The 15,404-nt window shown below is 38.4% G+C and overlaps 1 protein-coding gene across 14 annotated transcripts in view; it reads left to right on the forward strand.

Annotated features, from left to right (window-relative positions):
• Positions 1-15,404, forward strand: part of LOC140846792 (bromodomain adjacent to zinc finger domain protein 2B-like) — a 120,976-nt gene that overhangs the window by 58,584 nt on the left and 46,988 nt on the right. For 10 of the 14 annotated variants that reach the window (XM_073224500.1, XM_073224503.1, XM_073224501.1 and 7 more), the window contains 4 exons: positions 4,446-4,511; positions 6,138-6,203; positions 12,736-12,801; positions 14,407-14,472. In XM_073224500.1, coding sequence (XP_073080601.1) covers positions 4,446-4,511; positions 6,138-6,203; positions 12,736-12,801; positions 14,407-14,472 — 264 coding nt within the window. The remainder of the gene's footprint in view (positions 1-4,445; positions 4,512-6,137; positions 6,204-12,735; positions 12,802-14,406; positions 14,473-15,404) is intronic. The other 4 variants (XM_073224507.1, XM_073224508.1, XM_073224510.1 and 1 more) reach the window with 4 other exon arrangements.

Genomic DNA, 15,404 nt, shown 5'->3' on the forward strand with positions numbered 1-15,404 from the left:
TTTATTCTTCTCAATTTTGTTTATTTCTTCTCCAATCTTTATTATGTCCCTCCTTCTGCTGACCTTAGGCCTCATTTCTTCTTTTTCCAATTTCGATAATTGTGAGATTAGACTTCATTTGGGATTGTTCTTCCTTGTTTAAATATGCCTGGATTGCTATATACTTTCCTCTTAAGACTGCTTTCACTGCATCCCTCAGAAGTTGGGGCTTTGTGCTGTTGTTGTCATTTGTTTCCATATATTGCTTGATCTCTATTTTAACCTGGTTGTTGATCCTTTGATTATTTAGGAGCATGTTGTTAAGCCTCCATGTGCTTGTGGGCCTTTTTGCTTTCTTTGTATGATTTATTTCTAGTTTTATTCCTTTGTGGTCTGAAAATTTGGTTGGTAGAATTTCATTCTTTTTGAATTTACTGAGGCTCTTCTTGTGGCCTAGTGTGTGGTCTATTCTGCAGAATGTTCCATGTGCACTTGAGAAGACTGTGTATCCTGTTGCTTTTGGATGTAGAGTTGTCTAGATGTCTGTTAGGTCCATCTGTTGTAGTGTGTTGTTCAGTGCCTCTGTGTCCTTACTTATTTTGTCTGGTGGGTCTATCCTTTGGAGTGAGTGGTGTGTTGAAGTCTCCCAAAATGAATGCATTGCATTCTATTTCCTCCTTTTAGTTTTGTTAGTATTTGTTTCACATATGCTGGTGCTCCTGTGTTGGGTGCATATATATTTATAATGGTTATATCCTCTTGTTGCACTGACCCCTTTATCATTATGTAATGTCCTTCTTTATCTCTTGTGACTTTCTTTGTTTTTAAGTCTATTTTGTCTGCTACTAGTACTGCCACACCTGCTTTTTTCTCCCTGTTGTTTGCATGGAATATCTTTTTCCATCCCTTGACTTTTTGTCTCTGCATGTCTTTGGGTTTGAGGTGGGTCTCTTGTAAGCAAATAGATGGGTCTTGCTTTTTTATCCATTCTATTATTCTGTGTCTTTTGGTTGGTGCATTCAGTCCATTTATACGTACGGTGATTATTGAAAGATATGTACTTACTGCCATTGCAGGCTTTAGATTTGTGGTTACCAAAGGTTCAAGGTTAGCTTCTTTAGTATCTTACTGCGTAACGTCACTTGCTTATTGAGCAATTGTAGACACTGTCTGGTGATTCTTTAATTCTCTTCTTTCTTACCTCTTCTCCTCCATTCTTTATATGTTGGGTGTTTTATTCTCTGCTCTTTTGTGTTTCCTTTAACTGCTTTTGTGTGTAGTTGCTTTTACTTTTTGCCTTTGTTAGCATTTGTTAGTATTTGGTTGGTCTGGTTTCTTTTCTGTGATTTTATTTTCTCTGGTGACATCTGTTTAGCCTTGGTAGTGCTCCCATCTAGAGCTGTCCCTCTGCAATACCCTGTGAAGGTGGTTTGCGGGAGGTAAATTCCCTCAACTTTTGCTTGTCTGGGAATTGTTTACTCCCTTCTTCATATTTAAATGATAATCGTGCTGGATAGAGTGTTCTTGGTTCAAGGTCCTTCTGTTTCATTGCATTAAATATATCATGCCATTCTCTTCTGGCCTGTAAGGTTTTTGCTAAGAAGTCTGATGATAGCCTGATGGGTTTTCCCTGTAGGTGTCCTTTTTCCTCTCTCTAGCTTCCTTTAAAACTATGTCCTTGGCCTTGATCTTTGCCATTTTAATTTTTATGTGTCTTGGTGTTGTCCTCTTTGGAGTTCTGTGTGCCTCTCTGGTCTGCGCAACTATTTCCTCCCATTTTATGGAAGTTTTCAGCAATTATTTCTTCAAGGAAACTTTCTATCCCCTTTTCTCTCTTTTCTTCTTCTGGTACCCCTATAATGCGAATATTTTTCCGTTTGAATTGGCCACACAGTTCTGTTCATATTCTTTCATTCCTGGAGATCCTTTTCTCTCTGCATCAGCCTCTCTGCGTTCTTGTTCTCTGATTTCTATTCCATTAACAGCCTCTTGCACTTCATCCAGTTTGCTCTTAAGTCCTTCCAGAGATTGTTTTATTTCTATAATCTCCTTCCGGACTTCATCCCTTAGCTCTTGCATATTTCTCTGAAGATCTGTCAGCATGGTGATGACCTTTATTTTGAATTCTTTTTCAGGGAGATTGGTTAGGTCTATCTCCCCAGGTTCCTTCTCAGGGGAGGATGTCTAGGTTAGTCTGCTCTGTATCAAAGTCTTCTGTCTTTTCATGGCAATAGTGGTAGTTCTGGGGAGGTGGCGTGAATATCGGGTGGGAGAACGTCCCTTCTTGCTGATTTGTGGCCCTCATCTCATGGGAGAACGGCGACCCCTAGCAGCTCGTGCTGGGCAGCTGCCCGCAGACGGGGTTTCTTCTTCTTGCCTGGTGGTTGTGCAGGAAGCTCTGCCCTGCTTCTCTGGGCTTGGCCGGCCTCAGGCTACTGTTCTGCTATGGCGGAGCCCCGTCGGAGGGGAAATGGGAGGGAGGCTGTTTATCAGTGTGAGGGGCCTGCGAGCTGAGCTGCCACTGAGGGCGTTAGGGTGCCCTGAGTTCTGCGTGATTCCAAGTTACTGGGCTGATTGCGCCGGTGCGCTTCCGTCCAGCTGTGAGGGTCCTGTCCCTTGAAGACTTCCAGAAAGCTCTTCCTCTTCTTTGTCCAAGGGACGCGGGCTGTAGGGACAGCTCGCAGGTTTTACTGTCCTGTTTCTCTAGCATCCAGCTCCCCACAGGCTGTGTGTCTGCGCTCCTGGTGCGGATGGCTGGGGCTGGGCATTCAGCAGTCCTGGGCTCCCTCCCCGTCCTGCTCCGACTCCTCTCCTTCCACCGCGAGGTGGGGTGAGGGGCGCTCGTGTCCCGCCGGGCTGCGGATTCCATCTTACGCCCTTCGTTGGCGCTCAGTTCTTGCAGGTGTGGATGTAGCCTGCCTGTTGTCCTGTATCTTCTGATCTTTCTTTTAGGGATAGTTGTATGTGTTCTAGTTTCAAAAATATACATGGTTTTTGGAGGAGGTTTCCTCTGCTCTACTCATGCCGCCATCTTGGCTCCTTCCCCTGTAATGATTTATAAGTAATGTTAATTTCTGCTATTGCTAATGAAAGCACTACCAAGTATATGTATGTACATCTTTATAAATCACTCAAAGTAAAAACAAAGCTCTCTACACTGGGTGAGTTAAGCCCTAGGTTCTATACCTATTTCTGTGCTTAAGAGAATAGTGAATGACTTTTGTTGACTTGATTAAAGATTAAATTCAGAGTATACTTTGGTCTCAAGTTCTACTCTAAATAAATATTTCAAGTGTGGATCAAGTGCAACCTTCTCTAAGACTTGGAAATAAAACAAAAGATACACTTGTATGTTTATTTTTGGCGAGCTATAATATTCAAAACCTAGGATCACAGTCAGCAAAATCATAGAATGTGATCAGTCTTCTAAAATCACAACAGAAATTCCAGAAATTTCATAAACCTGCGCTGGATCCCTGCATGGAATCAATAACATCAATGCAAAAAAAGAAATAAAAATGTATTAAAGTATAGCTTCAAAAGGTACAACTAGCATCTGGAAATAGGGGTGGGTATAGTAATATACAGTCGTATAAAATGTGTCGGCTCTGAAAATCCTAGGATAGCTGCAATTTACAAGTAGGGCATTTTAGGTGTATTTTTTTAAAAAATATCCTCATCAGTGCCAATTTAGGACTTTCAAAGGGATTTATGAATTTAAAATCGTTAACAATGTGCTTATAGCATATGCAATGATTTTTTAAAATGAAAATGTAACGTTATCAAAATGTAGATTGCTGAATTCAAACAATAACTACTACATTACACTTAGATAATGTGAGCACCACTTGTAAGTTATTAGAAATTATTTCTGTATTTGACTTAGTGTAGTTATTGAAAGTAGTGTCATTTATCATGTTATGGCAATTGTTAACACTTTGTACAGTTGTGATGTACTGTGCACTTTTTTAAGCGTTTTTAATTTAATTGTGACAGTGAGAAAAAGGGCAAGTGCCTCCCCTATTTTATGCACGAGTAGTTCTATTTGTTCAAGTTCATGAAATGAGTAACAGTAACTCAGGACCAGCCTTAGGTGTTCTGATTTCCTGTTGGACTGTTTTATCCTACTTGTCTATCCAATATTTACTTCCAAATGAGTATTACTTGTACTTGCAAATATTTATAGAGACTTGAGTTTAATCAGCTTGTTTTATGTTGTTTCTATATACTTTTTTAGCATTTGTATTTTAAAATTGTTTTGAGACATTTTATAAAGTCATACCAATTTAAGACAGGTGGCATATATGTAATGTCAAAGTAATGTCAAAGTAAATAATTAAATTTATATCCAGCATGGGCAACCTTTGGTAAATCTGTACTTATATCTTTAATTATTTATTCCACTTAAATATCTTCCACCTAGATACTTAGTTTATTATCTTAAATTGTCATAATTTTTCCTACAGGAAAGAATTAGGAGAATACAACAAATGAGAATGGAAAAAGAACTTCGAGCCCAGCAAATTCTAGAGGTAGAATTCTTAAACTTGATACGATTAAAGTAATATAGTCATGTATTTTAAAGTCTGAAAAATGAAAATTTTATCAGTACGTTCTCTCCCTCATACACATTAACATGTCCATCACAAATTATCTGTAAACATTATGCGTAGAATAAGGACCTCCCTGAACCTTACTAGGCAAGTTTATCTAATCCTAATAGTAAAAATCCAGGAAATAAGTAAAGGAAACAAAAAGGGGAAACCTCTCAATAGCCAATATAGTCATAAAGATCATACGCTAAAACTCGTGCCCTCTACTTTTCAAAACGTTATTAAGTCTTATAGTCAGATACCTGCTTTTCATTTAGAAATGAAACATGGCAAAAGTAGAAGTAAATGTTCAATGTGGAAACAGTTGAACCAGGTTTGTTTTCTGAGTTCTGACAGAACTGGGCTGACAGAATAGGGCTCAAGGACATGCTGGCAATACCAAAAGGAATAGCTAAAAGACAGCAAGGGAAAATAGGATAAACAGAAACTCCAAAGCCTCGCAACATCTGTAATCTTGTAGTTAAATAGGAAGCAGTTTTCAACACCTTAATGGCCAAAAGGCTTTTCTGTTATCAAACTGTGTATTATCGTAACTGATGTCAAGAATAACTGCGCAAGTCCTCAAGAAAAAGCCAAATTATGTTAAGTGTCCTGTGTCTAAGCTGTACGTGTATATGTCTCAAAATTATCCAAAGTACTTTTGTCCAAAATAAACCTTTTAATTTGAAAATTATTATAACCCAAACCCTTAGCTGTTCAGGAAACTCTTGCCATAAAAATTGGCTTATTCCCTGAGCAATGCGGTTAGCTGAGGTTTTCACAGTTACAGGTTTTTTCCTTCTAAAAAAATATACACATATTCCTTTACCCGTTTCAAATTAATTTTAAAACCCTCCAAATTGAAAATATTAAAGTACATTGGCAATTACTACTAGATAATTATGAAGCTACTGGTTAATGACTTTAAGATTATAAAGCTCAAATTTGATAGCATGAGCTTGATATTCAGAGTGTGCTTCATTAAACGTTGTACTTCCATTATATTAGGGAAAAAACCCTTCAATTTAACCACAGTAGGTTAAATTGGATTTAATGTTTCATTTAAGTTATTTCAGTAAAGGATTTATCTCAAATTTTAAGTATTACAAAAGAATCTTCAAATAAAGTAGAAACGTGCAGTTTTAAATGTTACTTATTTGTCCTTTAAGCTTTATTGTTAAAATCTATCCCATTTTTCTAAACTTTCTACAGTGAGCATGTTTTACTTTAAAAAATCAGAGAACAAGCAAAAAATGCCGTAACATCATTTTTTCTGTAAAGTGACACTGAAATTATTTCAGACCTGTTACACAGTTTGAAGAAGAAAACCTGACATACTCTTACGATTTATGAATTTTTTTGTATATCGCAATTGTAATCTATACATTAGAAATGAAATTAGTATGTTAAATGTTACAAACTGAGGGGAAATCTGTATTTGTCTATGTACATGTTACATACTGTTTTGTACCTTGCGAGGCATGGAGCTCCATTTTCAAGTCTGAGGTTATTTTCAGGTTGTAGTGGTGCTGTTACATGACTTTGAGACCTATTTTATATGCACAGGCTAAAAGGATAAAGAAGGAAGAAGCTGCAAAAGCTAAATTTTTGAAGGCTGAGAAACGAAAACAGGTAAATTTAGAGGAAAGTCAGAGTTTTTAGTTTTTTTAATTTATTTTGTTATTCTAAATCCAGAACAACATGAAGAACATTATGTTTACTAGGCTCCCCACTTCAACAAAGTCCCCCCGAAAAGCCCCATTACAGTCACTGTCCATCAGCATACTAAGATGTTGTAGAATCACTACCTGTCTCCTATGTGTTACACAGCCCTCACTGTGCCCCAACCGCACAGTATACATGCTAATCATAATGCCCCCTTTAATTTTCCCCTTCCCTTATCCCTCTCTTCCCACCCGTCCTCCCCAGTCCCTTTCCCTTTGGTAACTGTTAGTCCATTCTTGGGTTCTGTGATTCTGCTGCTGTTTTGTTCCTTCAGTTTTTCTTTTTTCTTATACTCCACATATGAGTGAAATCATTTGGTACTTGTCTTTTTCCGCCTGGCTTATTTCACTGAGCATAATACCCTCTAGATCCATCCATGTTGTTGCAAATGGTAGGATTTGTTTTCTTGTTTTGGCTGAATAATATTTCACTGTGTATATGTACCACGTCTTCTTTACCCATTCATCTACTGACGGACACTTAGGTTGCTTCCATTTCTTGGCTATTGTAAATAGTGCTGCGATAAACATAGGGGTGCATCTGTCTTTTTCAAGCTGGGCTGCTGCATTCTTAAGGTAAATTCCCAGAAGTGGAATTCCTGGGTCAAATGGTATGTGTATTTTGAGCTTCCTGAGGATCCTCCATACTGCTTTCCACAGTTGTTCAACTAATTTACATTCCCCCCAGCAGTGCAGGAGGGTTCCCCTTTCTCCACAACCTCGCCAACATTTGCTGTTGTTTGTCTTTCGGATGGTGGCAATCCTTACTGGTGTGAGGTGATATCTTGTGGTTTTAATTTGCACTTCTCTGATGACAAGCGATGTGGAGCATCTTTTCATGTGTCTGTTTTTCCATCTGAATTTCTTCTTTGGAGAACTGTTCAGCTTCTGTGCTCATTTTTTAATTGGATTATTCACTTTTTGTTTGTTGCGGTGTGTGAGTTCTTTATATATTTTGGATGTCAACCCTTTATCAGATCTGTCATTTATGAATATATTCTCCCATACTGCAGGGTGTCTTTTTGTTATATTAATGGTGTCCTTTGCTGTACAGAAGCTTTTCAGCTTAATATAGCCCCACTTCTTCATTTTTGCTTTTGTTTCCTTTTCCCGGGGAGATAAGTTCATGAAGAAGTTGCTCGTGTTTATGTCCAAGAAAGTTTTGCCTATGTTTTCTTTTAAGAGTTTTATGGTTTCATGACTTACATACAGATCTTTGATCCATTCTGCGTTTACTTTTTTGTATGGGGTTAGACAATAATCTGGTTTCTTTCTCCTGCATATAGTTTTCCAATTTTTGAATACTGTGGTTTTGTAGTAGAAGTTGAAGTTGGGGAGTTGAGATCCCCCCCACTTTATACTTCCTTCTCAGGATTGCTTTGGCTATTTGGGGTCTTTGGTGTTTCCATATGAATTTTTGAACTATTCGTTGCAGTTCATTGAAGATTATTGTTGGTAATTTGGTAGGGCTTGCAACAAGTCTGCTTATTGGTGTGGGCAGGATGGCCATTTCGATGGTATTAATTCTTCCTACCAAGGATCATGGGATGAGTTTCTATTTGCTAGTATCCTCTTTAATTTCTCTTAAGAGAGTGTTATAGTTTTCAGGGTATAGGTCTTTCACTTCCTTGGGTAGGTTTCTTCCCAGGTATTTTATTCTTTTTGAAGGAATTGTGAATGGAATTGTTTTCCTGATTTCTCTTTGTGTTAGTTCATTGTTAGTGTATAGGAAAGCACAGATTTCTGTGTGTTAATTTTGTATCCTGCAACTTTGCTGTATTTCAATATCAGTTCTAGTAGTTTTGGAGTGGAGTCTTTAGGGTTTTGTATGTACAATGTCATGTCATCTGACAGTAGTGACAGTTTAACCTCTTCTTTACCAGTTTGGATTTCTTGTATTTCTTTGTTTTGTGTAACTGCCGTTACCAGAACCTCCAGTATTATGTTGAATAACAGTGCGGAGAGTTGGCATCCCTGTCTTGTTCCCGATCTCAGAGGAAAAGCTTTCAGCTTCTTGCTGTGAAGTATGATGTTGGCTGTGGGTTTATCATATATGGCCTTTATTATGTTGAGGTAGTTGCCCTCTATGCCCATTTTGTTGAGAGTTTTTATCATGAATGGATGTTGAATTTTGTCGAATGCTTTTTCAGCGTCTATGGAGATAGTCATGTGGTGTTTGTCCTTTTTGTTGATGTGGTGGATGATGTTGGTTGATTTTCGAATGTTGTACCATCCTTGCATCCCTGGGATCAATCCCACTTGGTCATGGTGTATGATTATTTTGATCTATTTTTTTATTTGGTTTGCTACTATTTTTTTGAGTATTTTTGCATCTACGTTCATCAGGGATACTCATCTGTAATTTTCTTTTTTGGTGGAGTCTTTGCCTGGTTTTGGTATTAGGGTGATGGTTGGCTCCATAGAATGAGTTTGGGAGTATTCCCTCCTCCTCTGTTTTTTGGAAAACTTTAAGGAGAATGGGTATTATGTCTTCTCTGTAAGTATGATAAAATTCCGAGGAAAATCCATCTCGCCCTGGGTTTTGTTCCTGGGTAGTTATTTGATTACTGCTTCAATTTCTTTGCTGGTAATTGGTTTGTTTAGATTTTGTATTTCTTCCTTGATCAGTCTTGGACAGTTGTATTTTTCTAAGAAGTCCATTTCTTCTAGGTTTTCCAGCTTGTTAGCATATGGGTTTTCATAGTATTCTCTGATAATGCTTTGTATTTATATGGGGTCTGTTGTGGTTTTTCCTTTCTCGTTTCCTGTGCTGTGGGTGTGTATTGATTCTCTTTTTCTCTTAATAAGTGTGGCTAGAGGCTTATCTATTTTGTTTATTTTCTCAAAGAACCAGCGCTTGGTTTCATTGATTTTTGCCACTGTTTTATTCTTCTCAATTTTGTTTATTTCTTCTCTGATCTTCTTTTTTATGTCCCTCCTTCTGCTGACCTTAGGCCTCATTTCTTCTTTTTCCAATTTCGATAATTGTGAGATTAGACTTCATTTGGGATTGTTCTTCCTTGTTTAAATATGCCTGGATTGCTATATACTTTCCTCTTAAGACTGCTTTCACTGCATCCCACAGAAGTTGGGGCTTTGTGCTGTTGTTGTCATTTGTTTCCATATATTGCTTGATCTCTATTTTAATCTGGTTGTTGATCCTTTGATTATTTAGGAGCATGTTGTTAAGCCTCCATGTGCTTTTGGGCCTTTTTGCTTTCTTTGTATGATTTATTTCTAGTTTTATTCCTTTGTGGTCTGAAAATTTGGTTGGTAGAATTTCAATCTTTTTGAATTTACTGAGGCTCTTCTTGTGGCCTAGTATGTGGTTTATTCTGCAGAATGTTCCATGTGCACTTAAGAAGACTGAGTATCTTGTTGCTTTTGGATGTAGAGTTCTCTAGATGTCTGTTAGGTCCATCTGTTGTAGTGTGTTGTTCAGTGCCTCTGTGTCCTTACTTATTTTCTGTCTGGTGGGTCTATCCTTTGGAGTGAGTGGTGTGTTGAAGTCTCCCAAAATGAATGCATTGCATTCTATTTCCTCCTTTTAGTTTTGTCAGTATTTGTTTTCAGATATTCTGGTGCTCCTGCTTTGGGTGCATATATATTTATAATGGTTATATCCTCTTGTTGCACTGACTGACCCCTTTATCATTATGTAATGTCCTTCTTTATCTCTTGTGACGTGACTTTGTTTTTGTCTATTTTGTCTTCTACTAGTACTGCCACACCTGCTTTTTTCTCCCTGTTGTTTGCATGGAATATCTTTTTCCATCCCTTGACTTTTTGTCTCTGCATGTCTTTGGGTTTGAGGTGGGTCTCTTGTATGCAAATAGATGGGTCTTGCTTTTTTATCCATTCTATTACTCTGTGTCTTTTGGTTGGTGCATTCAGTCCATTTACACAGACGGTGATTATTGAAAGATATGTACTTACCGCCATTGCAGGCTTTAGATTTGTGGTTACCAAAGGTTCAAGGTTAGCTTCTTTAGTATCTTACTGCTTAACGTCACTTGCTTATTGAGCAACTGTAGACACTGTGTGGTGATTCTTTAATTCTCTCCTTTCTTACTCCTCCTCCTCCAATCTTTATATGTTGGGTGTTTTATTCTCTGCTCTTTTGTGTTTCCTTTAACTGGTTTTGTGTGTAGTTGAGTTTTTTTTTGACTTTGTTAGTATTTGGTTGGTCTGGTTTCTTTGCTGTGATTTTATTTTCTCCAGTGACATCTGTTTAGCCTTGGTAGTGCTCCCATCTAGAGCTGTCCCTCTACAATACCCTGTGAAGGTGGTTTGCGGGAGGTAAATTCCCTCAACTTTTGCTTGTCTGGGAATTGTTTACTCCCTCCATATTGACATGATAATCGTGCTGGATAGAGTATTCTTGGTTAAGGCCCTTCTGTTTTATTGCATTAAATATATCATGCCATTCTCTTCTGGGCTGTAAGGTTTCTGCTGAGAAGTCTGATAATAGCCTGATGGGTTTTCCCTGTAGGTGACCTTTTTCCTCTCTCTAGTTGCCTTTAAAACTATGTCCTTGTCCTTGATCTTTGCCATTTTAATTATTATGTGTCTTGGTGTTGTCCTCTTTGGAGTTCTGTGTGCCTCTCTGGTCTGAGCAACTATTTCCTCCCCCATTTTTGGGAAGTTTCCAGCAATTATTTCTTAAAGGACACTTTCCCTTTTTCTCTCTCTTCTTCTTTTTCTGGTATCCCTATAATGCGAATCTTGTTTCGTTTCGAATGGCCACATAGTTCTCTTAATATTCTTTCATTCCTGGACATCCTTTTATTTCTCTCTGTGTCAGCTTGTCTGAGTTCCTGTTCTCTGATTTCTATTCCATTAACGGCCTCTTGCACCTCATCCAGTTTGCTCTTAAGTCCTTCCAGAGATTGTTTTATTTCTGTAATCTCCTTCCAAACTTCATCCCTTAGCTCTTGCATATTTCTCTGAAGATCCATCAGTATGGTTATGACCTTTATTTTGAATTCTTTCTCAGGGAGATTTGTTAGGTCTATCTCCCCAGGTTCCTTCTCAGGGGAGGATGTCCGGGTTAGTCTGCTCTGTGTCAAATTCTTCTGTCTTTTCATGGCAATAGAGGAAGTTGTGGGGAGGTGGTGTGTATGTTGGCTGGGAGAACGTCCCTTCTTGCTGGTTTGTGGCCTTCCTTTCCTGGGAGAACGGTGACCCCTAGCGGTTTGTGCTGGGCATCTGCGTGCAGATGGGGTTTGTTCTTCTTGCCTGGTGGTTGTGCAGGAAGCTCTGCCCTGGTGCCGTGCACGTGGCTGGCCTCAGGCTACTGTTGTGCTATGTCGGAGCCACGTCGAAGGTGAAATGGGAGGGAGGCTGTTTATCACCGTGGGGGGCCTCCGAGCTGCACTGTCTCCGAGGGGGTTGGGACGCCCTGAGTTCTGCGGGATTCCCAGTTACCGGGCTGATTGCGCCTGGGCGCTTCCGTCCAGCTGTGAGGGTCCTGTCCCTTGAAGACTTTCAAAAAGCACTCCTTTTGTTTGTCCCAGGGGCTGCGGCTGCTTGGACAGCTCTCTGGTTTCACTGTCCCGTTTGTCTAGCATCCAGCTCCCCGCACACTGTGTGTCTGCGCTCATGGTGCGGATGGCTGGGGCTGGGTGTTCAGCAGTCCTGGGCTCCCTCTCCCTCCCCGCTCCGACGCCTCTCCTTCCGTCGCGATCTGAGGTGAGGGGCGCTCGTGTTCCCCCGGGCCGCGGCTTGTATCTCACCCGCTTCGCGAGGCCCTGGGTTCTCGCGGGTGTAGATGTATCCTGGCTGTTGTCCTGTATCTTCTGGACCCTCTTTTAGGGATAGTTGGATTTGTTGTATTTTCAAAAATATGTAGGGTTTTTGGAGGAGATTTCCCCCGGTATATTCACGCCGCCATCTTGGCTCCTTCCAATATAATGATTTATAAATAATGCTTATCTCTGCTATTGCTAATGAAAGCACTACAAAAAATATATATGTACATCCCTATAAATCACTCAGACTAAAACAAAGCTCTGCACTGGGTGAGTTAAGCCCAAGATTCTATACCTATTTCTGTGCTTAAGAGATTAATGAATGACTTTTGTTGACTTGATTAAAGATTAAATTCAGTGTATACTTTGGTCTCAAGTTCTAATCTAAAGAAATATTTCAAATGTGGATCAAGTGCAACCTTGTCTTGAGTATAATCAGCTTGGCTTATGTTGTTTCTATATACTTATTTAGCATTTGTATCTTAAAATTGTTTTGAGACATTTTTATAAAGTGATACCTATTTAAGACAGGTGGCATATATATAATGTTAAAGTACATAATTAAAATTTATATCCTGCATGGACAGCCTTTGGTAAATCTGTACTTACATGTTTAATTATTTTCCACTTAAATACCTTCCACCTACATATGTAGTATATTATCTTAAATTGTCATAATTTTTCCTACAGGAAAGAATTAAGAGAATACAACAAATGAGAATGGAAAAAGAACTTCGAGCCCAGCAAATTCTAGAGGTAGAATTCTTAAGTTTGATAAGATTAAAGTAATATAGTCATGTATTTTAAAGTCTGAAAAGTGAAAATTTTATCAGTATGTTCTCTCACTCATACACACACATTAACATGTCCATCATAAATTATCTGTAAACATAATGCGTAGAATAAGGACCTCTCTGAACCTTACTAGGCAAGTTTATCTAATCCTAATAGTAAAATCCAGGAAATAAGTAAAGGAAAAAAAAAAGGGGAAACCTGTCAATAGCCAATATAGTCATAAAGATCATACGCTAGAACTCGTGCCCTCTGCTTTTCAAAACGTCATTAAGTCTTATAGTCAGATACCTGCTTTTCATTTAGAAATGAAACATGGCAAAAGTAGAAGTAAATATTCAATGTGGAAATAGTTTAACCAGGTTTGTTTTCTGAGTTCTGACAGAACTGGGCTGAAAGAATAGGGCTCAAGGACATGCTGGCAACAGCAGAAGGAATAGCTAAAAGACAGCAAGGGAAAATAGGATAAACAGAAACTCCAAAGCCTCGCAACATCTGTAACCTTGTAGTTAAATAGGAAGCAATTTTCTATACCTTAATGGCCAAAAGGCATTTCTTTTACCAAACTGTAGTATAGTAACTGATGTCAAGAATAACTGCCCAAGTCCTCAAGAAAAAGCGAGATTAAGTGTACTGTGTCTAATCTGTACGTGTATATGTCTCAATATTATCCAAAGTACTTTTGTCCAAAATAAGCTTTTTAACGTTGGAAATTATTATAATCCAAACCCTTAGCCTTTCAGGAAACTGTTGCCATAAAAATTGGCTTATTCCCTGAGCAATGCAATTAGCTGAGGTTTTCACAGTTACAGGTTTTTTCCTTCTAAAAATATATGCACATATTCCCTTACCTACTTCAAATTAATTCTAAAGTCCTCCAAATTGAAAATATTAAAGTACATTGGCAATTACTACTAGATAATTATGAAGCTACTGGTTAATGACTTTAAGATTATAAAGCTCAAATTTGATAGCATGAGCTTGATATCCAGAATGTGCTTCATTAAAGGTTATGTTTTTATTGTATCTGGGAAAAATCCTTCAATTTAACCACAGTAGGTTAAATTGGGTTTAATGTTTTAAGTTATTTGTGTAATGGATTTATCTCAAATTTTAAGTATTACAAAAGAATTAAATGCTACTTATTTGTCCTTTAACCTTTATTGTTAAAATCTATCCCGTTTTTGTAAACTTTCTACAGTGATCATGTTTTTTTTCAAAAATCAGAAAAAGCAAAAAATGCGATTACATCATTTTTTCTGTGACTAAGTTTTAAGGTAAAATAACATTCAAATTATTTCAGACTTTTTACAGAGTTTGAAGAAAAAAACCTGACATACTCTTACGAATTTAAGAATTTTTTTGTATATCTTAATTATAATCTATCCGTTAGAAATGAAATTAGTATGTTAAATGTAACAAACTGAGGGGAATTCTGTAATTGTCTACATATATGTTACATACGGTTTTGTACCTTGCGAGGCATGGAGCTCCATTTTCAAGTCTGAGGTTATTTTCAGGTTGTAGTGGTGCTGTTGCATGACTTTGAGACCTATTTTATATGCACAGGCTAAAAGGATAAAGAAGGAAGAAGCTGCAAATGCCAAATTATTGGAGACTGAGAAACGAAAACTGGTAAATTTAGAGGACAGTCAGAGTTTTTAGTTTTTTAAATTTATTTTGTTATCCTTAATCGACAATGTCATGAAGAACATTGTTTACTAGGCTCCCCCCTTCACCAAGTCCCCCCCACAAACCCTATTACAGTCAGTGTCCATCAGCGTAGTAAGATGTTGTAGAATCACTACTTCTCTGAGTAGCACAGCCCTCCGCATGCCCCCACCCCACATTATACATGGTAAACGTAAGGCCCGCTTTCTGTTTGCCTGCCGTTATCCCTCCCTTCCCACTCTCCTCCCCAGTCCCTTTCCCTTTGGTAGCTGTGAGTCCATTCTTGGGTTCTGTGATTGTGCTGCTGTTTTGTTCTTTCAGTTTTCCTTTGTTCTTATACTCCACATATGAGTGAAATCATTTGGTACTTGTCTTTCTCCGCCTGGCTTACTTCACTGAGCATAATACTGTCTAGCTCCATCCATGTTGCTGCAAATGGTAGGATTTGTTTTCTTCTTTTGGCTGAATAATATTTTACTGTGTATATGTACCACCTCTTCTTTATCCATTCATCGACTGATGGGCACTTAGGTTGCTTCCGTTTCTTGGCTATTGTAAATAGTGCTGCGATAAACATAGGGGTGCCTCTGTCTTTTTCAAACTGGGCTGCTGCATTCTTAAGGTAAATTCCCAGAAGTGGAATTCCTAGGTCAAATGGTATGTCTATTTTGAGCTTTGTGAGGAACCTCCGTACTGCTTTCCACAATGGTTGAACTGTACATCCTCCTAGCAATGTAGGAGGGTTCCCCTTTCTCCACAAACTCGCCAGTATTTGTTGTTGTTTGTCTTCTGGATGGTGGGGATCCTTACTGGTGTGAGGTGATGTCTCATTGCGCTTTTAATTTGCGTTTCTCTCATGACAAGCGATGTGGAGCATCTTTTCATATGTCTGTTGG

This window comes from Manis javanica, chromosome 16 (assembly GCF_040802235.1).
Source record: "Manis javanica isolate MJ-LG chromosome 16, MJ_LKY, whole genome shotgun sequence".
NCBI classification, from domain to species: Eukaryota; Metazoa; Chordata; class Mammalia; order Pholidota; family Manidae; genus Manis; species Manis javanica.